Raw genomic sequence first — 24,008 nt, 5'->3', positions numbered from 1 at the left:
TCAGATGTTAATGTGTGAACACAACCTGAGTGTGTAGAAAAAATCATACACACACAAGATCAAAACACTGCTGTAGATAATTCTAATCATCCAGATTAATCATACACACAGAAGTTATGCTGAGCATCATCAGTATTTTTCATCAGTTAACATCGGTCTGATTATTTAATCAACATAACATTAGAGGAGTCATTGCGAGTGGAATGTACATATATATACTATTGTTCACAAGTTAGGGGCCAGATTTACTTTTATTTCTATACTTTTATTCAGCAAGGTGGCATTAAATTGATAAAAGTGACAGTAAAGACATTTATAATGTTCCAAAAGATTTCTATTTCAAGTGCTGCCCACAAGGACGTGTATGACTGTTACATTTGCGTCTCACTTCTTTTGAAGCGCCTCGCACATGAGCGCAGCGTTTTTAAGATGTCGTGTCAAGTTAAAAGAATTTCAACTTTTACAACTTTTTTGATTTATGATAGCAACCTGAATCGTAACAAAGCACTGTTCGCCAGAGGAGCTGTTTCGAACCTGATCAATATTGAGCATCCAGACGGTATAATTGAACATATCTTGTGGAGCGCTCTCGGAGTATGCATTTGTTTGTCATTTTAACTGTTGGAAACAGAGTGTAAAAGTGGATTTCTTATCCTGTTGCGCCCTCTATAGGCCATGACCAGTGACTAGTCAATATGAAGCTTAAGCTTAAAGGGGTCATGAGATGCATTTTTTATTGTTTAATAATGTTTCCTGGGGTGCACTTATAATGTTAGTATGCTTTTTACATCAAAAGTTGTCATAATTTAGAAATAAAAGGCATTTTAGACCTCTTATTTGAACACTGTTTTAAGGGGCGCGTCTGCTGTAAGACTTCAGTGTAAACGCCCACTGCTGTGATTGGTTAACATCTTTGCATATAAAATAGTTAAGTATTACTCTATTGAAAACTTTTAGCATGTTTTTTTTGTTATTACAGCTCTCAAGGTTAATTACATTTAGATTGTGGCATGAAAGGTTGCAGTGATGAACATTGTAGTCGATCACAGACATCTTGAAAGCAGTGATCTCGTCACTGCAACTCGATTTTTGCACACTAACAAATGCTTTCATCATAACTAACAGTGCAAATGTGATGTAACTAAGAGATTTGTTGAATAAAACGGGAGTTTTGGCGCGAGTCCAGAACTCAGTCACTGATAAACTTGTGCTGTTTGATTGACAGTTCCAGTGATTGTAAAGGGAGCGTTCTTTGATCGCTTTCTGTATGTAATTTAACCAATGTTTGAATAACAGATTATTTTCATCCTACTAAGAGAAACAATGTGAAGTTGATCGTTTAGTCACTGGTTTGATTTACTGACACACAGACAAAGATCATCTGACTGCACATGAATCATTAATATCAGATCAGGCATTAGAATGAACACAGTTACTGACATGTTGTTGCATTACTGTCGAGTCCATATCGTAAAAGTCTGTTTGCAAAGCCTGCGCCGAAATGCGATTGATTTACCAAAGAAACCACAGAGAAATGTACCGAATACAAATAAATAAAGCTCAACTGAGACATTCACTTTGTTGAAAATAAATCACCATATTCCTGCATTAGGATCCTTTGAAAGGTAATGTTATTTAAGTCCTGTGTCGCTCTTCTCTCCTCCTCATCTCACTAATACACAAGTGGACGAGGCTAATGATGCAATGATGAAGTAGGTGTTGAATTCTTCTGCGGAGGCGGCGTTTTACTATTGGCACGTTCCAGGACAAGTCGTTCGCTGGGCCTGGTGTCAATAAAAGCTTTTATTGGGCTAACAAGGGAGTTCTGAAACTTACAGTATATTCTTATAGTACGAAGACCTCTCATATGTCAAAAGTTCAAGGAAAAGTTGATTTCTCAATGAATGAAAAAGCATCATGGCAAAGCATTAAAGTTTCTACTGTGCAAACCCCACTGTACACTTTAGTAAATTGATGCCTGTTTCAATTGAAGCATGTAAAAACATTAAACTGCGTTTATTCGAATCAACCTGATCAATGCGGTTGCCGGATTCCGGGAGGTTGCAAGGGCGTCACTATGTGGTTGCTTGAGAAATCCGAACAGTGTGGGATATAAGTTTAATACTTATGGTAAGGGGTTTGTTTACATCACTAACCGTCAGCCAATATGACTCATAAACCTAGAGAGAGACAGAGAATGTTGTTACTGAAAATCAAATTGCGTGTATGTAATTCAGAAGTAGACAGAAAGGAAAAGGAAGTGCACATGCATCCAGTGCCAGACAGTCATTAGTCATCTGTCTGTGTGCATACGTGCATGAGCGCGTGTGTGTGTGTGTGTGTGTGTGTGTGTGTGTGGTCTAATGATCAGCTAATGACTGTGATGTCAATACCATCTAAGCCAGTAAGAGGCAAACTCCTGTCTCCATGGTTACAAGCCCCTTTGCTCTCAAGCAGAGGTCAGGGGTCAAAGGTCAGGTCAGTGATGCCAAGAAGTAGACGACTGTTGCCATGGCAACAGTCAGGTAAGTCACGGAAGTGAGACGGAACAAATGGATGTTCATCTTTAAGGTAAATCAGATGCTTTGCTTCACTGAGATTTGAACACCGGTTTTGACACATCATGATCAGAAACTGAGCGCTGGACTACATATCGGCTTTTGGAGGGGTTCAGGAAAACTGTAAACGCTTCATCTGCTGCTGCGACAATCAAAAGAGCCTTTAAATGGCAGAGATGAGAGGAGAATCACACAATCGTGAGGAGATGGAGGAAAAGAAGGGCAGAAGAAGAGACAGGTAGAAAGTCTGTGTGTCTTTAGGGAGATGGAAAATGGGTCATTTTCTGACCTGTATTAAGACACTGAGACATAATCGTCGCACTGAAGTCTGTCTCTCTTTTTGCACAGATCAGGGTTATTATAGTTAACTACAGCTTAAACCATAAAATAGCTTTTATTACTTCAAATAAAATAAGCATTAGCTGAATTTTCTCATTTTCATATGCATATCAGCTGGAAAGCATCCCATTCAGTCAGATTTGAGATAGCTGGCGATATCCATTTCATAAGAGGTTTTAAAAGCTCTGTATGTACAGACACACAGTCTTAACATCACAAACTGCATCTGTTCCCATAGATTGAAGGAAATCCCATGGCGATAGCAGTGACAGCAGACAAAAACAGTGTGTGTGTGTGAATGTTGTTTGTCTTATAAGATATGACAAAGAAAAGGATTGCAAAATCTAATGTAGTCTAAACTCGTGCTTGATAACTCCCGTTTAGGGCATCCTTCCCATAAAACTCCTCTGAGAAACAGACAGAGCCGGAACACAGAGCCAGATTCTACTGAAGAAAAGGTGGTTCTGGGAAAAGTGACTCAGCATTGGTTCTTAAACAATGTTCAAGTTTTCAAAACAACAACAACAAAAAAACACAAACCTAAATCACTTCTGTAATAATGACACTTATGGGACGAATACTCTAATTGTTTAACTCTAATTATCAAGCTTTGCAGCTATTTAAATCGCTTAAATCATGCTGTACGGCTATTTAATAATTTTATTAGACATCTCAGTTTTCTGTCCATCTCAAATAAAACAATAATTAAATACACATTATCATTATCATTATTATTTAATAATACATTATATTCAAAACAATAATTATATTTTTATTCATCTTTTATAATTAATAATAATTGATTACTAATTTAAATAACTACTGTTTTTTTACTCAAACACCTTCTGAATGCTTCATCAGAGCTCATGATTGCATTTTTACTATTATTACTGATAATAAATTATATTTAATGGAGAATAATAATTATTTTTAATCATCATCATAATAATAATTATTATTACTAATATTATTTAAATAATATAAATGATGATAATGATTTTATATATTTGTTTTTACAATTAAATTATAAATTAATTGGTAGGAATTTTACTATTATTTTATTATTATATTTCTTATTATATTAATAAAATAATAATTATATTATATTATAATAATTATTATCATTATTATTTAATAATGTATAATATTAAAAACAATAATTATATTTTTATATTTTAATTCATCTTTTATAATTAATAATAACTGAAATAACTTTTTTTTTACAAAAACCTTCTGAATGCATCATCAGAGCTCATAATGGAATTTTTACTATTACTGATAATAAATTAATAGGAGTAATTAATAATATTTATTTTTAATGATCAAAATTATTATTATTATTTATTATTAAATAATAAAAATATATATATTTTATGCAATTTATAATAATTGATTGGTATGAACTTCTAAACACTTATTTTATTATATTTCTTTTAATATTAATAAAAATAAAAAACAATAAATAATAATAATTTTCATATATCTTATTTATTTATAATGGATTACTATGAATTTTATTTGTTAAACATTGTTATAACTTCTGAATGATCCATCAGAGATTATAATGGAATAAAGATGCTAAATTAAATGACTTTGGGTGTTAAAATATGCTCTCCAAAACTAGGAGTGTGTGATAAATGAAGACTGCAATGCACATGTTTGTTTTTTCGTGGGGAGGTTATGTGGTAACATAGCAAGTGATGTCATCATTCAGTGGAACTGCGGTAGAAACTGATGGAAAAGGGAGTGTGAGTGAAGATATTCAGATAGACAGAGAGAGACAGATGGACAGATGAAGAGGAATAGATGTGAATGGAAGAAGTAAGAGACACAAAGCAGGGGTGTGGGGCTTAATCAGGACAGCAGACAGCAGTCTGACCCACCCAGACACATAGCAGAAATCTGCAAGGCTCCGGCCTCAGGCTGTTTGTGGAACAAACACACACACACACACACACACACACTGAAGATCATCTCAAACACACTCCATTTACATCCCTATTGTCCCAGACACCCCGCCCCCTCTCTACAGGGCGGCAGAGCAGGTTGGCTGCTGCCCTCTAGGGTCGAATCCACTGACCTAAATGACCTCCTGAAACAGCCCCTCCCCCTTTCCTCCCAAGCTCCGCCCTCCCTTTATGTCTACTATGTGTCTTTATGTCTAGCCAGAAGGACTGTCTGCTGTCTGGAGACACACACACACACACACACACACACACTGACACATGTCATATAGAGAAAGAGGACTAATGATGTTCTAAGATCATGTCAAGGTTGCCGTTTACACCTCTTTTTAACATCAAATCACAAGTTGAAGCCAAAGCAAATGTGTATAGGCAGGGCTTGATGCTTATTTTTTCAGAGGAGCACATGTGCTTCTAATTTGAAAATTAAAAAAAGTTTAGGAGTGCAATGATCAAATAATTATTTTTCTTAAGAAAGGATACAAGGAAAAATTTAAAAGAAAAATAGTTTTATTTAAAGGGGACCTTTATGCCCTGTGAAGTTTCAGCTCAAAATCCCCCACAGATCATTTATTATAGCTTGTCAAATTTGCTCCTATTTGGGTGTGAGCAAAAACACGCCGTTTTGTGTGTGTCCCTTTAAATGCAAATGAGCTGCTGCTCCCGCCCCCTTTCCAGAAGAGGGCGGAGCTTTAACAGCTCAACAACAACAAAGCTGGAGAATCTCACGCAGCCAAAATGAGGATTGTCAGTAACGGTGTTCAGCCTTACATTGTTCAAACCGGAGTCGACACTGATGGAGAGACTCAGGAAGAAGTTACAACTTTTAGAATGAAACTGGACGTTTCTGAATGGTTAGTGGATACATTTATGTAGTTGCTGTGGAGTTGATTCAACTCATCCACTAGCATGTGCCGTCATGTTCATCTTTTGTGCAAATCCAGTGTTGAATTGACCCTCATTGAAGATTGAAACTCTCTTCTCTAAAGCATTCTAAGATGACCCCACCCCCTTTGTTGCGTGTTCCTGGGGGCGGGGTTTATGTAAATATTAGGGTTAGTGATGTCACCCACCCACGAAGAAGCTCGTTGGGCCATTAAACAACAAAACCAGAAAAATTATGTTCCGCATAATGCGGGATTTATAAACAAGCAGAAATGCAAGGGGACTCTTATTTTGAAATGTCTTTACTTCCATATGCTCTTTTAAAACGATGGGGAGAGATAAAATATGCTCTTTTAAAACCATTTAAATATAAACATTAAATATTGTCATAATTCATCAACAGTAAATCATAAGTAATTAATTGGTATGTCTCTGTAGCAGCAACAGCAACGTGTTTTTATTATGAAATGTGCAGCACTCATATTTTTATTTTATTAAATTATAGCCTTCTGAAGTTTAATAATCACCTTCAGCCAAATCATGATTCCTGTTTTAGGGCCCCAAATTTAAGACCACTTAAAAAGATAATTAAGACTTTTATTACACCATTTAAGACTTTTAATGACCTTAAATATGAAATATAACTTTTTAAGAAGCCACAGAGACCTTCTTTTTATTTGCACATGTACTCCTTAATGTAGTTCACACACATCTATTTTTAGTCATAAATGTATGAAATGCTCAAGCCCTGATCGGTAAATGTGAATCAGCAAATTGAGGGATTGACTCACATAGTCAGGCAGGACGGTCCTGTCGTCTGCTCCCAGAGGCCCACGCAAGGACTGGGTCGCCTGCTCCAAAACTTTATTGTGCTTCTTTGACAGCAGAGCAAACAAACTGAGAGAGAAAGCAAGAGAGAGAAAGGGAGAGTTAGAACCACAAAATCTTGCTTGAAATCAATTCACAAGATTGTATTTGTCTCATCTGTCACAGTATCAGCAGAAAATCAAAACAGCATGTCACGGTGATGAACGACACTCTCGTAGCACTGCTGCGTTTGCTTTGCCTACCAGATTTTCTGACGTACAAGATCATAATCTCCTCATCTGCCTATGAGATGAGAAATTGCATCTTAGGCGATGCTACCCATGCAAAGACTGTTCATTAAGGTCTTAAATATGCTTCCTTCGATGATACATTGCTTTGGGAAAAAATTTATGTATAGAGGGTATGCATGTGACGTCACCGTTGGCCAACCGTATAACTGCGGTTACGCCCACTGAGTGGCAAAAGACTGAGTGGCAGCATTTGTTTTCAGCGTGAATGCCATAAAAAACGCACAAAACACATCTAAAACGGGAAAGAGCTTTGTGATTGACTGTACAAATAGCTTTGACACAAAATCTGAGGTATATTTTTACAGACTGCCGAAAGCTACAGAAAAGAGAAGCAAAGGAATCGCTGCAATTCACAAAAACAGTTGGACTCCTGGCAGAGAAACGTGGATTTGCAGTTATCATTTTGTGTCAAAGTGGTGGATTTTGGGGTAAAATCATACCCCATATATTGTATTGTTATATATTGTATTGACAATCTAAAATCCAGTCATGCAGCAGGTTCTTTTGCCACTTAGTCCAGCTGAGGGAGTGTGAAAGTGATGTCAATGCATGCCCTCTTTTCTTCCTGGAGGCAATCCCACAATGCAATGTACTGAGCTCAGAGAAAGATGGCAGGCAAAGCAAGAGAAATGCTGATTATAAATATGCTTGCATCTCATTCAACACTGAAAATTATCTATAAAAAGGTTTTGTGTGTTTAAAAACACATTATTTTTGTAGTCTCCTATGTAGTGAACGCAGTTCTGCACTCCCATGTTCTACGTCAGAATGCAGACTCAGTATTGGCCGGCTCCTGCGTCAACATCATACGTCGTGTTGCTCACATGAAAAGCGTCGGCCAATACTGAGCCGGCGTTCGGACATAAACACAGAAGCGCAGAACTGCGTTCACTACGTCAACTGTGTTTTTGTTTTGCTTTTTTGGCGCACAAAAAGTATTCTCATCGCTTTGAAACTTAAAGGTTGAACCACTGCAGTCACATGGACTGTCTTTAAACACTGTCTTTAATACCTTTCTGGGCCATGAAACAAATGTTTTACAAGTTTGGAACAACATGAGGTTGAGTAATTAATGACAGAAATTGTATATATATTATTTCTGCTTTATTTCAATGAATAAAAATGCTTTAAATTGAAGCCAATAGCAAGTCGAGTTGCTGCCTGCGTCAGTCACTTCACAGTCAGGTTCCATGACAGCTATAAAAGTTCTAAGCAGCTCACTAGGCTTTGGGACTGTGCTCTGGTTTCAGAGCTCTTTTAATGAAGCTTAAGTTTGTACAGTGTGTAATTTGGGTCAGAGTTTTCTCTCAGGTCTGGGCACAAGGGCTGGATCAGAAAAACCTCCAGACTTGAGTTTCTCAAATCCAGCTCGACAGAAAATGGGTCACATTTTAGACTCAGGGAGACAAAAGCCTACAGGACAGCATGATCTTCTGAAGCATTTCTACCTCGCTCTGAGAGTTAAAATGATAGAAACCAGGCTAAAAGTTTCCAACAACTTGTACTGTATTTATATTATTTTTTTTTAACAAAAGCCTCAGTCACAATCTTTGCCATGTAAATATAAATAAAAAATAAAAAGGGTAATTGCGAGTTAATATCCCACAATTCTGATTTTTCCCTCAGAATTGCGAGATATAAAGTCAGAATTGCGAGTTACAAAGATAGAATTGTTAGATGTAAACTCACAAATGCGTGTTATAATGTGCAATTGTGAGGGAAAAAAGACTGATGTTTTTTTAAAGTTTTTTAAAGTCAAAATTGTGACTTTATATCTTGGAATTCTGACTTTATATCTCGCAATTCTGACTTTATATCTCGCAATTCTGACTTTATATCTCGCAATTCTGACTTTATATCTCGCAATTCTGACTTTATATCTCGCAATTCTGACTTTATAACTCGCAATTCTGACTTTATATTTCGCAATTCTGACTTTATAACTCGCAATTCTGACTTTATATCTCGCAATTCTGACTTTATATCTCGCAATTCTGACTTTATATCTCGCAATTCTGACTTTATATCTCGCAATTCTGACTTTATATCTCGCAATTCTGACTTTATAACTCGCAATTCTGACTTTATATCTCGCAATTCTGACTTTATATCTCGCAATTCTGACTTTATAACTCGCAATTCTGACTTTATATCTCGCAATTCTGACTTTATATCTCGCAATTCTGACTTTATAACTCGCAATTCTGACTTTATATCTCGCAATTCTGACTTTATATCTCGCAATTCTGACTTTATAACTCGCAATTCTGACTTTATATCTCGCAATTCTGACTTTATTTCTCGCAATTCTGACTTTATAACTCGCAATTCTGACTTTATATCTTGCAATTCTGACTTTATATCTCGCAATTCTGACTTTATAACTTGGAATTGAGAGTTTAAATCTCGCAATTCTGACTTTATATCTCGCAATTCTGACTTTATTACTCGCAATTCTGACTTTATAACTCGCAATTCTGACTTTATTTCTCGCAATTCTGACTTTATAACTCGCAATTCTGACTTTATAACTCGCAATTCTGACTTTATAACTCGCAATTCTGACTTTATATCTCGCAATTCTGACTTTATATCTCGCAATTCTGACTTTATAACTCGCAATTCTGACTTTATATCTCGCAATTCTGACTTTATATTTCGCAATTCTGACTTTATAACTCGCAATTCTGACTTTATAACTCGCAATTCTGACTTTATATCTCGCAATTCTGACTTTATATTTCGCAATTCTGACTTTATAACTCGCAATTCTGACTTTATAACTCGCAATTCTGACTTTATATCTCGCAATTCTGACTTTATATCTCGCAATTCTGACTTTATAACTCGCAATTCTGACTTTATATCTCGCAATTCTGACTTTATTTCTCGCAATTCTGACTTTATAACTCGCAATTCTGACTTTATATCTTGCAATTCTGACTTTATATCTCGCAATTCTGACTTTATAACTTGGAATTGAGAGTTTAAATCTCACAATTCTGAGAAATAATGTCAGAATTGTGATGCAAACTCGCAATTACGAGAAAAAAGTCAGAATTATAAGATAAAAAGTCACCATTACACTTTTTATTTAGTGGTGGAAACAAGCTTACATACAAATAAAACAAATATTAAATGAAAAAAAAACTACACTACATGTGCAAACTACACTACACTAGTACTACACTTAGTAAAACTAAACTAATATAAATTAAAGCTAAATAGAAATATAAAAAATAAAAATGACAAAAAGCACATAACATTTTAAAAACTTAAAATTAAAACTGAAAAAAATGAATAAAAGCTAATTCAAAATATTAATAAATATTATTAGAACTATTTGCATCGATAATTTCTATTATTGAAGGAAATACAAGCATCACTTCTCTTTCCCACTGAGCTTGTTGCAGTGCATTCTGGGATTGTCAGATGCTGTCTAGGTAGGCAGTTTACTATGTCATCATGTTTTAAGTCAAAAAAATCATTCTCACATGCATACATATACCCACATTAACACCTTTGTGACCTGGACTCCTCCTAGTAAGTGTGTGTAATAATAGCCAGCCTGAGATGAGCCAATCTTTGTATGTTAAAGGCAGAATTAAACATGAATCATGGGTAATGAGTTCCCTCACTATGTGATGACCTTCAAATCCTTCTTGTCTGCTGGAGCGTGTGTAAGTACGTAGGTGAAAGACAATGGAAGTGCTGTGCATGTGGGGTGATGGAGAGCAGCAGGCATGATGGGAAGGATTAATGCGTCTCATAATGATGACCTCATCAATCACTAAAGGACGGCACATGCCTTGAGCTCTAACCATATGAAGCAGTCATACAAAACACACTCTTACAATCCTTGAGCATGTTTAGAATTGCATACTGCTCTTACTAGAATTGCAGAATGAGAATTATGCAAATGTTCTGCAAAATGAATAAACCATAAAGTAATTGCAGTTACATTATTAATATATTATTGAGCTAAGTAATGAATAATTTATGAATATACTGTATATATTTATATTAGGGGTGTAACAGTACACAGAAGTCACAGTCCGGTACGTACCTCAGTTTTGGGGTCACGGTTCAGTACGATTTTGGTAGAATAGGAAACATGGTCACACTTTAGTTTAGGGTCCAATTCTCATTATTAACTATGAATTTTGCCTCAATAAACACCTAATTACTGCTTGCTAATAGTAAGGTAGTTGTTAAGTTTAATTTTTGGGTAGGATTAAGAGATGTAGAATATGTTCATGCAGAATAAGGCATTAATATCTGCTTTATAAGTTTTAATAAACAGCTAATATCTTGCTAATATGCATAATAATAAGCAACTAGATAATAGTGAGAATTGAACCCTAAACTAAAGTGTTGCAGGACAAAGGAACAAATCCACAATGCGAGGTTACTTTTCATTTATTCTGAACAGACAGTAGTGCAAATCACAGTTTGTTCCACCTAGCGGCATTTAGTCCCCTAGTTGGTCAGTACAGCCTCCTATAGTGTATTGAGCACTAAGCAGTAAACAAGAATGCACTCTTGCATAGGTCATATTTTATTGCAGGGCTGATAAAAAACAAAACAAAAGGTATTTGGTAACAATCAGCTACAAAACTGAAAAGCACCTGTGTTATAAAAGTACAAAATAAACAGAATAAAAAATCAAACTTGTGCATTAGGAGTGTTACAATTTGCTCCACTCAAAACTATATTTAAACATTCAAAGCTTAAGCCTAATCCTCCAATACTTAATTTTCCCCACACAGCTGAGAGTGTGAGCCTTTCAAAGTATAATACTTTGTCACATCAGACGCGTGCGCACCTGCTCTTTTTCCTATTGTGGCGGTTAGCAAACAGCGTTGCATTACAATGCGCGCCCCCTTCTGGATTGGAGTTTGGATCGCCCGTGACTGACTGTATTCGTTGTCTGACTGTATTAACTGAAACCACGATGTCCGTGCATGAAACAGTCCCTCCAGAAAAACGTGGATTTTTTTGGTGATTGTTGTGGGCAAAAATCCTTGATTTTGCGGCACGTTTTCTTAAAAAATGCGATGGAATACGCGGGATATTTTTGCAATTTTATGCGATGAAATTGTGAGAACTTGCAAAAACTGCGGTTTGATGAAAAAGAGAAAAAAAAAAGGTGATTCCCCAACACCCTGTACTCACTAGGCTACTACCTTAATGTAAAGAGTCATTTCTTATTACTTCCTATGATAAGCAAGCATACTAAATCACAGAATATTTGAGTTCTCATTCTGCTTTATTTCAGACCTTAATTAACACATGGCTCAAACTTACAAAACATTGAGTCAAACAAGTTTGCGCGGTCTTTTGCGCTTATTTTTGTTGGCAAATGAGAATGATTTGCGTCCTTCACACTGGTTTCACCGCGGGGTTTGTAGATGATGTTCACATTGCGTAATTACGTCACTTCATAAGGTTGCCATGGCAATAGGGGGGAAAATATTGGTGCTTTACTTGTGTGATGTAAACACAACATTTATCAACTTTCTGCTAAGATATATGTGACATTTTTGTAAGGAAAATACAGGGATTATGAAATCATGCGAGCCCCGCATATTTTGCTTGCTAAAATCTGCAATTTATGCGGCGAAAGTGCGGCGTATTTGAAAAAATGCGACCCCCGCATAAATATGTGGACTTTGGCTGATTATGCATTAAATCAGGCGATCGCATAATCGCGTTTTTCTGAAGGGACTGATGAAAATGTAGTCCGTGAAACAGCAAGTTTGAATAATAAACACTCAGTAGTAGTTCAATTTAGTGTTCTAACATATTTTGCATGTTTAGTTGATTGCTATATATATATATATATATATATATATATATATATATATACACGGGTCAATGACGTGACAGGATATTTTTTTGTCCAAAGGCCTTAATAATAATAAAAAACTAAAATATAACATTCAAAGTATGTAAGGTAGTACAACTAGATCTCTTTTATTGAATCCAAAAGGTTTTAATTATATTTTGCACATATAAAAGGTATTTTAAAGATTCTGAAGCGTCAAAAGATCATTCGGTTTAACCGTCCAAAGGCCGATACAGCCATTTCAATTGTGATTAAAACATCTAAAAATGTAATAAATGTATATTTTTTTTATTCTGGAATGATTTCATAACATCATAAATCAACATAATGCAAAACGGTATTAAAATTATGTGTAGAAGTCGTTGCTTTGTTATGAGAAAGAATGTCCGGAAAAATGAATTTCATTGATGTCATTCGATATAAAGGGACCATTCTGGATCAAGTCATGCGGTCAATATCATGTGATAGGATGTGACATCATTCAGACACCTGCAAAGGACCACATGGTCGTGAAGCAAACTAACTAACTCTCTTTTAACTATTTGAAAAATTCATGTTTTCACTTGAAACATCAGGTCATTCGGTACAACCGCTATAAAACATGGAAAATGTTATGTAATATTTTAAAAACCTGTACTAAATATAACATTTTCGAAAATTTGGTTAAACCGAATGACTTTTTTGGTGACAAATTTTGTCCAACTTGTAAAAAAATGACAAAAGCAGTGTTAATTGATTATAAAACCAAATAATCTCATTGTTAACACTTAAAACTTGTAAAACTGATTATATCTCCATTGTTTTTTTACACTTTTAAAAACCTTATTCATCAATAACCCATATATATTAATTATATATATATATATATATATATATATATATATATATATATATATATATATATATATATATATATATATATATATATATATTTTATTAATTAATTATATTATATATATATATATATATATATATATATATATATATATATATATACACACACATATTGTACAGTATGCAGTTAGCTAATATTCTGTAGGATTACATATTTTATCACCTGTGCATGTGATCATGTGTCTATATGCTGCATTGATGTTCATCAAAAATCTGACTGTGATGGCTGCTGCTATAATTTCAGTCATGGATTTTTATTCTGACAGCTAAAAACATCTTGCATCATGGAGAAAAACAACAACAAGTCATTATAGTTTGTGTCAAATTAGAGTCGGATCAACTCATCCGCCACCATCTGCTGTGAAACAATATCCTCCAAAATACACCGTCACATTTCCACAGGAAAATCTGGGTGGTGTTTGCTGGTACAAAACAGTGCTTTATTATTATCACTACAGCTTGTGTTAATATGTTGAATTAAAAGTCTATTTTTATATTTTCTGGTTTCATTTTAAATTTAAATTTTAGTAATTTTATAGTGTCATTTTGTCATTTTTATTAGTTTATTCAGATTTAATTATTTTAGTACTACTAAATGAATGATACATTTTGCCTTGGCAACTAGCTGAAATAAAATAAGTTTAAGGGTTTTATATTTTATTCCATTTATTCCGTTTATTTTATTTCAAGTATTGACATTTTTATATTGTTTTACGTTTGTTTTTTGTTTTAGTTAATGATAATAATCCTGGAACAAAACTCACCACCACGATGCTAGACTGTTCTAGTTTTTTGCCAGGGTGTTGCTAAGTGGTTGCTAGGGCATTCTGGGATATACTGACCCAAAAGAGCTTCCTCATCCAGGATAAATCATGCATCTGATCATTTAGTAAAGCAGCAGCACGCCCTCTCAACAACACACATGATTTGAGGAATCAAGGTCGACACAAACTGAAATTTAAAGTATATGCAACAGTGTTTGACTTAGCAAACACCACGCAAACAGGAAAATAAATCGGAACATAAATATTATCATCCCCTTCTGGTCTTATTATCAACTGTTTCCTCTAAAGCAAACAACAGCAGCCCACAAGCAAAAACAAGAAAGTCCACGCCGATGAGAACTCAAACATCAGTCGATGCTTATTTTGAAATGTTATGCTGCTCAGGACTCGTTCGGTCTGAGATTATAGTTTGATTTGCATTTATTTTGGGGATCAAATCTAGCAGGAAGGGCAGACAGCAGAGTTGAGAGTGTTTATATGAAACACCATGTCACTGTGACCTACTGAGAGAGTCAGAGCACATTAAATGCCCGCTGGCACACACACAGAACTATCTGTCCGTCTGGTCTGGGTTTTGATCCGTCTGATACACACACACTGTCTGGAACGTTCAGTCTAGCTAAATCTGTGCGTCTGTCATGGTCTGTCTGTTCTCAGACAACTGAAGTGCTTCGTTTGGTGTCTGTCGATTTTCAAGTCTCTGTCTGGAGCAGGTGGCATTCTCACTGTGCTAATGGCACACGAAGCAGCAGGCTGCACTTTGTCGACACTTAAAGCCACTCTTGAGCTAAAAATACCCCGCCTGTCTCGTTTAACGGGGGTCCTTCAGTTCACCTGGGCTTTTAACACGCACACACACACACACACTTCAGCTGCTAATATATGCAAGTCTGTGTTTTAGATTAGCAGGTCTATCAGATCAGGTGTGTGTGATTGAGAGTGTTTTTGGGTTTAACTCATGTGGTTCTGTTGTTCTGCATACAAAACACCTGTGGAAAGAGCCAAAGACACACACAGACTGAATGCAATTCAGGTTCACTCCTTAAAGGGTTAGTTCACCCAAAAATGAAAATGATCCCATAATTTATACCCTAGGTGTATATGACTATCTTCTTTCAGTCAGACACAATCAGAGTTATATTAAAAATATTCTGGTTCTTCCAAGCTTTATAATGGGAGTGAATGAGGGGCGAGACTTTGAAGCCCAAAAATGTGCGTCCATCCATCATAAAAGTAATCCATACGGCTCCAGAAGTACTTAATAAAGACCTTCTGAAGTGAAGCAAAGCTTTTTGTTAGTAAAATATCCATGTATATAACTTGACTATAATCACTAGCTTCCAGTAATGTCCGTCTGCCTAACACAGGTTAGACGCCTAACCCTTTAAAGGATTAGTCCACGTTTAAGTAAACTTTTCCTGATAATTTTCTCACCCCCATGTCATCCAAGATGTCCATGTCTTTCTTTCTTCATTCATTCGAAAAGAAAATAAAGTTTTTGATGAAAACATTCCAGGATTTTTCTCTATATAGTGGACTTCAATGGGCACCAAACAGTTGAAGGTCAAAATTAGTTTCACTGCAGCTTAAAATTGTTCAACACGATCCCAGATAAGAAATAAAGGTCTTATCTAGTGAAACCATCGCTCATTTTCTGAAAAAAAAGTAAAATTATATAAGTTTTAATCAGAAATGTTCACCTTGAAAAAGCTCTCTTCTTCTTCTTCTCTATTAAAATTCCAGCAGTGTAGACACTGCCAAGTGTATTACTGCCCTCCAGAGGTGAAATTTTGAACTAAATTTTATATGCAATATGCTAGTTCAATAGTATATAACAATTAGTTCAAACTTTGACCTGTGGAGGGCAGTATTACACTTAGCAGCATCTAAACTGCTGGAATTCAAATTCGAAGAAGAAGATGAAGAAGAGAGCTAGTTCAAGATGAACATTTCTGGTTAAAACTTATATAATTTTAAATTTTATTCTGAAAATGAGCGATGGTTTCACTAGATAAGACCCTTATTTCTTATCTGGGATCATATAGAACAATTTGAAGCTGCAGTGAAACGAATTATGACCTTCAACTGTTTGGTGCCCATTGAAGTCCACTATATGGAAAAATCCTGGAATGTTTTCATCAAAAACTTTAATTTATTTTCGAATGAAGAAAGAAAGACATGAACATCTTGGATGACATGGGGCTGAGTAAATTATCAGGAAAAGTTTATTTAAAAGTGGACTAATCCTTTAATATGACACAATAATCTCACAAAAGTTGCCAAGAACATGCAGGAACATATTTTACCCTAAAATCAAAAGAAAGAAATAAAGAAATCATATTTTGTATTCATATACACTACATGTATACATTACATTACATTACAGTAAGATTTTTAATGTTTTTAAAAGAAGTCTCTTCTGCTCATCAAGGCTGCATTTATTTAATCAAAAATATAGTAAAAACAGTAATATTGTGAAATATTTTTACAATTTAAAATAACTGTTTTCTATTTGAATATATTTTAAAATGCAATTTATTTCTGTGATCAAAGCTGTATTTTCAGCATCATTACTCCAGTCTTCAGTGTCACATGATCCTCCAGAAATCATGCTGATATGCTGCTCGAGAAACATTTATTATTATTATCAATGTTGAAAACAGTTGTGCACATTTTTTTCCCAGGATTCTTTGATGAATAAAAAGTTCAAAAGAACAGCATTTATCTGAAACAAAGCTTTTGCAACATTATAAATGTCACTTTTGATCAATTTAATGCGTCCTTGCTATTCATTTCTTTCCAAAAAAAAAAAAAAACTCTTACTGACCCCAAACGGTAGAGATAATGTTACAAAAGACTGATCAGCAAACATACCCAGTCAAAAATTCTCTTCAGTCACACTAAACTCTCTCTCTTCATTTTACCTCATTAGGAAGTGTGTGATCCTGCCAAAAGAAAAATGTAGCACTAAAACGGCATTATGGCACGTTCTTCTGAAATGTCAGCCATTTTTTCTCCAGCAATGTCAGCATTTAATTTTATTTGTTCCTTCACTGCAGTGTGTGGAGGGCAGAGGTATTGGCAGGCAACGCTTGTGTGCTGTTGGCAGAGTCGTTCCTGGCGGCTGGAGATAATGCTCACCCGCGGTAGCAACACGTACAGTTTACATAAATGCCCGTAGCAACTCTGCTAATGACGGGGGAACGCAGGGCCAAGCTCACTAATTGTACATTATAGTGGCGGCGCAGAACTTCCTTTTAAAGCTGTTTTGTAGAGTTGTGGCGCACTGGCGGTGTTAGCGGTTAGCTCATAAGTTAGCATAGCTGTGCGTGCCAAGCGACAGTTTTTGGTTATGTGCAAGTAAGCAAAGGTCAGTGTTTATGGTGGCTAAATTGAATAATTATGCTGTTTTCTCAGATTTTATTTAAGGGTGGAGTTCCAGTTCGGGTACAAGTGCTAATGTCAATCATCAGGCATTATTTCCTATGACCTTATACGCTTTTAAAGCAAACCAGATGCTGATGATCATGTAAATGTGATGTTCAGTGGTCGGGGTTGTTGTTAATTCACAACACACAGTATTTTATATATACTGTTATAGTTTTTATTCATATTTTAAATTAGCTTTTTGTATTTTCAGTTTGTTTGTTAAGTTTAATTTTAGTAATTTTATGTGTTTTTGTCAATATTATTATTATTATTTAAATATTAATTTACTTATTTTAAATATTTATTTGTATTTCAGTTTCAGCTTAAACTTATTTCACTTTTCATTTACTTTAAGTTGTGATATTTAGTTAGATTTTAGTTAATTTCAGCTTTATTTCAATTAACAAAAATGTTTTTAATAGTTTAAGTTAAAAAAAAACCCTATAGTGTTCACAAAACATTATAATACACATTATTAGTCTGTTTTGATGTCCATAATGGATATATTTTAATGTATGATACATTAAACAACACCAAATTACATTGTATTATGCAATCCGTTATAATGCCTTACACTCATCATAGAAACTACACTCTTAAAGGGTTAGTTCTCCCAAAAATGTAATTCTGTCATTAATTACTCACCCTCATGTCGTTCTACACCCGTAAGACCTTTGTTCATCTTCAGAACACAAATTAAGATATTTTTGATGAAATCCGATGGCTCAGTGAGGCCTCCGTTGCGGAGCATGCATCAAACAGTGTTTTGTAATTTCAATGGTTCACCACTGGGGAGGCGTGACTTTGTCAGTTTGATACATGCTCCGAACCACTGATTCGAAACAAAGATTCGTAAAGCTTCATGAAGCAGTGTTTTGAAATCGCCCATCACAAGATATTGTTGAATAAAGTCTTTTTTTTTTTTTTTTGACGCACAAAAAGTATTCCTGTCGCTTCATAACATTAAGGTTGAACCACTTCAGTCACGTGAACTGATTTAAATATATCTTTAGTAGCTTTCTGGGCATTGAAAGTGTTAATTAACTCGCTGTCAATGCAGGCCTCACTAAGCCATTGGATTTTATCAAAAATATCTTAATTTGTGTTCCGAAGATGAACGAAGACATCCATGGAACCTTTCAAATGCACAAAAGGTTCTTTAGACTGGAAAAAGTTCTTTAGAGTTTTAAAATTTAGCAAACAAATTATTTTTGAGAAGATAAAATGTATTATAGTATGTATTATGAATTATTTTGTATTCTGTTATGAATACCTGTATTAAATAGCTTATTTGTTTTTGAGCACTTCTTTGTTACCATCATGTGTTAAAGTGACCAGTTCATAAACCAGACCTGTCAATTTTTATGATTTTTTTTCTTTCTCCCTCTTTCTCACAAACAAATACATCACATTTTATTGCAGAAGTTCTTCTTTGCTCACTGAAAAAGTATGAATCCCTGTTTTGTCCTAAAATTAACAAGTTGCCGGTATTACCGCAGTCTGCCGTCTCCGTTCCATTGAGACCGGTCTTAAGGATATTGTTTTTCCGTCTAATGTTTATGCGTTTCCTGTGGTGGGTGTAGATAGCACCCAGCTGCTTCACAAATGAGTAAGAACACTGTGTGTTTCTCTTTGAAGCCTCTGTGTCTGTAAAAGTTTGGTACTGAAAGACTTTAATAGCTCCAGGCTGCCTGGAGGATTCTGCTTCCTGTGCGGACAGGAAGTATTTAGAGTTATGAGGCCAGTTCTGCATTAGATGAGTTGGATGCGGACCACACAGATCAGAGGCAGTGTGTGTGTGTGTGTGGGGTTGTATTTCTTGTTCATTGTGTGTCATGGGATGTTGATGCTGGAATGACCGTTGCCCATAAAAGACCAAAACCACAGGATGAGATGAGAAACACACACACACAGACTGGAAAGTTTAGAGATCCTTATGATGCCAAAAAGTTGTCATTCTCTGACTTTTTTAAGCTTGGATACACGAAGTTTGGACACCTAAAGAAATTTTGCAATATCAAATCTGTTTTTCAATAATGAAAACCATTATATTTTCATTATATGTAATTAAAGTAATTAATTAATTTTAATTCAATTAATTATTTAATTATATTTTAATTATATGATATTTTCAGTCTCAAAATGTAGTTTTTTTGTCATTTTGTAGAAAATTACAAACTTCTCCATAAAATGTAATGAGTGTGATGTCATCCTTAATTGATCCAATAAAAAGCATTTTAATTGGTAAGCTAAGCAGAAAGTAGTGTTGAAAAGCCATTAATATTGTTATTAATTTTTTTTTTTTTTGCCTTGCACTAATAAAACAATATATTTCATTTTTCTATATATACAAGAATAGAAAAAAAATCATTAAATGTAATGCATACTTTGTGTTGGCTCAACAACAAAAATAACGCTTTGCATCAGTTTGCATCAATTTTTTGAGTTATGACAACTTTGAGTGAATTTATGTTCAAGCAACAAGCTACATTGAGTTCGAGGAAATTAATTTGTAGCATAAACAAATTTTTAAGTTGATTACTCAAAAAAATGAAGTCACTCCAACTACCAGAGTTGTAGCCCTGGAACCAGTTAATCTTACCTATTTCAGTTCAAATCCACAGCTATCATAACACATGCTATCATAACTTATTTATCATGTATATTTAATGAACAGGTAAGATATTACTGGCATTAGTGTAGTGTTTTCCTTCATGTATCTGCTCTTCAGCACAATGATAACCACAAAAACTCTTTTAAATGTCAAACATAACAGCATTAATCACTAACAGGTCTTTCCCTCCACTAAAAACAAATGAAAAAAAAAAACAAAAAACTCTTAATTTCAACATTTATTTTCCTTATACAGTCCTATGCGAAGCATGCTGGGAACTAGTAATCTACTGCCTATTTTCTGAAGTTATCAAGAGGATTTCATTAAGTTACTACAACCTAATAAAAAAATAAAAAAAGCCAATTAACGCAGATTTAGAGTTTAAATTATAGATGATAATTAGTTGATGTAATGATTAAGATTATTACATCAACAGAACACTACAAAGTAATGTTTGCAACTTAAAAGGTTTAATTAAAACAATAAATTAGAATTTTTAACATGCAACCATGCATTTATTTGAGTTGTGGTAACAAGTCCTCTAAATTTACTTTTTGAGTGGAAGGGTGTAATTTGTCCCCTCAGTCTGATCTGCCAATAACCTCAGGTTTGAGGAAGTGTTATTCGATAAAGAGCCGTGATTGACTGATGCAGACACTCTCCATGTTAAGCCCATGAGTCCTGTTAGCATGTTCAAGATTCGTGTGGGTCTGTAACTGCTATGAATTTATTGTGTGACGTCTGTAAGGATCTCAGTGGACCGGTAGAGATCAGAAGCACTAATTGGAATGAAGATGCATTCGAATTGTTATTTTGAAAGCGGCATTGATTGTTTTGATCTTAAACCTGTCAAATGAAGCACTTCAGGTGTTTGATGGGTCTGTTAGTTTTAACGAGAACCTTCAGCGTAGTGTTCTTCTCACTTTGTTGTGAATATATTGCATTCTCCTTAAAAGGAGGTTCAACTAAAAGTAAATCCTTTCGTTGTGTACTCTCGGCACTCTTTTTAGGTTCATTTTAGTAGCTTTAAGATATTGTTTTCATTATTTTCACGATAAAAGATTTTTTCCTCAAATTGTGATGAAATTTAAATTCTGTTGTTGTCCAGAGTTTTTTTTTCTCTCTCTCAATAATTCTCTTTATTCTCAAAGGCAATTCTCTATATATTTGCATTACTGCAATACATTTTTAAAAATATAATACTAATATTTTAAATAATTTAAATATTAAATTGTTAATATTACAGTTATTTTTATTTAAATCAGCATACATTTTATTTTGGGGTGTTTTTTTAGTGTTTACACACACACACACACACACACACTTTTTTACATTATGGTAATAAAAACTAGCTGTCTAGAGGTGATTCTCTTTAGATTTGCCTTACTGTATTTTTTATATTACAGTAATATTTTAATGTAAATATTAATTTACAAAATCTATTTATTTTTAATCAGCTTTTTTTTTTAAATCATACACACACACACACATATATACATATACATTATATATATACACACATATATTGCAGGAGTTGAAAGTGCTTAATTCTCACATCTAAAACAGGCTTAATATACTACCGAACAAAAGTTTTTGAACAGTAAGATATTTTAATGTTTTTAAAAAAAGTCTTTACTGCTCATCAAGGCTCCATTTATTTGATCCAAAATACAGTAATATTGCGAAATATTTTTACAATTTAAAATAACTGTTTTCTACTTGAATATGTGATTGGCTGATGCAGAGGTTGTTTAATTAAATCTCTTCTGGAAGCTCAAATGCGCTGCATTACACGAGACTGAACCACAAAAGTGAACCATGCTTACTATGCAGTACAAGGAAACCAGGGATAACAAAGGTATTACGTCACTGACAAGTGACAAGGGAGGGGCGGGCAATATTTTGAATATTTAATTTATCTTAACTTACAAAATCTTGGAATCATTTAGGGTAATGTAACTATACAGAAATATACATGAAATATATAACACTGTGCAAGTGTTTTTTGGATATTTTAATATAAAAATATTACTTATTGTGCCTTTAAATCTTTTCATCATAGCAAGTGATCGAGTCTCTTCAGAAAATCTGGATTCACCGCTCGATTCATATGGATTCGTTTTCTGATCTCTTTATGAAGATATTGAAGCGTCAAAGCGGTAGTTACAAAGGCAGTCAATGGACGGAAATCTGACAGCATTCTCTCATTAAAAAGATCTTCGTTTGTGTTCTGAAGATGAACGAAAGTCTTACGGGTGTAGAATGACATGAAGGTGAGTAATTAATAACAAAATTTTCATTTTGGGGTGAACTAACCCTTTAAGAAACTTTAATGAATTAAAACATTAAGGAATGATCTGCTAGTGCTCGCATGCTAAACCTCCTCTGAGCTTCGTTTGCTCTGTTCCAGATGAAGTCATGGCAAAAATCGGGGCAGCAAAAAAACAAAATATAAACATGGTAACGTGCATTTCAGAATGTCAGGACAATAAAAAGGCAATGTATCAAAACACATCATTTCATTCAACTAAAGCCACTGACTCTGCCAGAGGACATGCTCTTTTACACTCTTGTTTACAATGTGGCACGACGGATGTGCGATATTATTCAGGAAACAAAAGCCTTGCAAATTTCCAACCAATCAAACTGTTGAATGTCAACAGCCTTGAAAACAGCCTGTGTGTCTCAGTTTCAGTGCATCTGAGGTGACCGGGTGTTTTGCTACCAAAGTCAACAAACATTTCTTTCACTTTAATTCAGAGTGTGTATCACAAACATCATGCCATGAAACGCGATCTGTTTGTGTTCAACGTTGGCTAAATGGAAGTGTTAGAAAGCGCTTGTTTGTTATATAACAGTTGCTCACCTTCCTGATCTCAAACAAGATCCAGTTTCTGGACCGATGCAAATAAGCCCATCTGTGATGCTGGACCGCGGCCTGACTGCACATTTACTGAACATGAACACAAACGGACTCACCTGATAACGGCAGTTTTATTAAAGCTAAAGGAACTTGTTTAGTTGAAATCTTAAGATGTAATGTTATATATTAAGTATTACTACATAAATTTCCACTCCTGTTCAAAAGTTTGGGGCTGGTTAGATTTTTAATGTTTTTGAAAAAAGTCTCTTTTCTCTTTGAATATTTTGTAAAATGTAATTTATTCCTGTGATCAAAGCTGAATTTTCAGTACCATTATGCCAGCATTTAGTCACATAATACTGCAGAAATCATTCTAATATGATGATTTGCTGCTCAAGAAACATTTCTGATTATTATCAATGTTGAAAACAGTTGTGTTACTTTATATTTTTGTAAAAACTGTGATACAGTTTTTTTCATGATTCTTTGATAAATAGAAATTTCAAAAGAACAGCATTTATTATATATATATATATATATATATATATATATATATATATATATATTAGGGCTGTCAAAATAACACGTTAATTTCGATTAATTAATCTGAGAAAAAAATACGCGTTAAAAAAAATTACGCAGATTAATCCACTCCGTATTGACCTTTGAACCTGGAGCCATTCTAGCCACCAATCGACTGTAAAATGAAGG

General features: G+C 34.5%; 1 protein-coding gene across 2 annotated transcripts in view; it reads right to left on the bottom strand.

Annotated features, from left to right (window-relative positions):
* Nucleotides 1-24,008, bottom strand: part of dym (dymeclin) — an 86,692-nt gene that overhangs the window by 25,567 nt on the left and 37,117 nt on the right. For both annotated transcript variants that reach the window (XR_010893648.1, XM_067376616.1), the window contains exon 14: nt 6,538-6,643. Coding sequence is in view for 1 of the 2 variants with exons in the window: in XM_067376616.1 (XP_067232717.1) it covers nt 6,538-6,643 (106 nt within the window). In the remaining variant the exon portion in view is untranslated. The remainder of the gene's footprint in view (nt 1-6,537; nt 6,644-24,008) is intronic.

This window comes from Chanodichthys erythropterus, chromosome 22 (genome assembly GCF_024489055.1).
Source record: "Chanodichthys erythropterus isolate Z2021 chromosome 22, ASM2448905v1, whole genome shotgun sequence".
Lineage (NCBI taxonomy): Eukaryota > Metazoa > Chordata > Actinopteri > Cypriniformes > Xenocyprididae > Chanodichthys > Chanodichthys erythropterus.
This window is presented reverse-complemented; position numbering and strand designations above follow the sequence as displayed.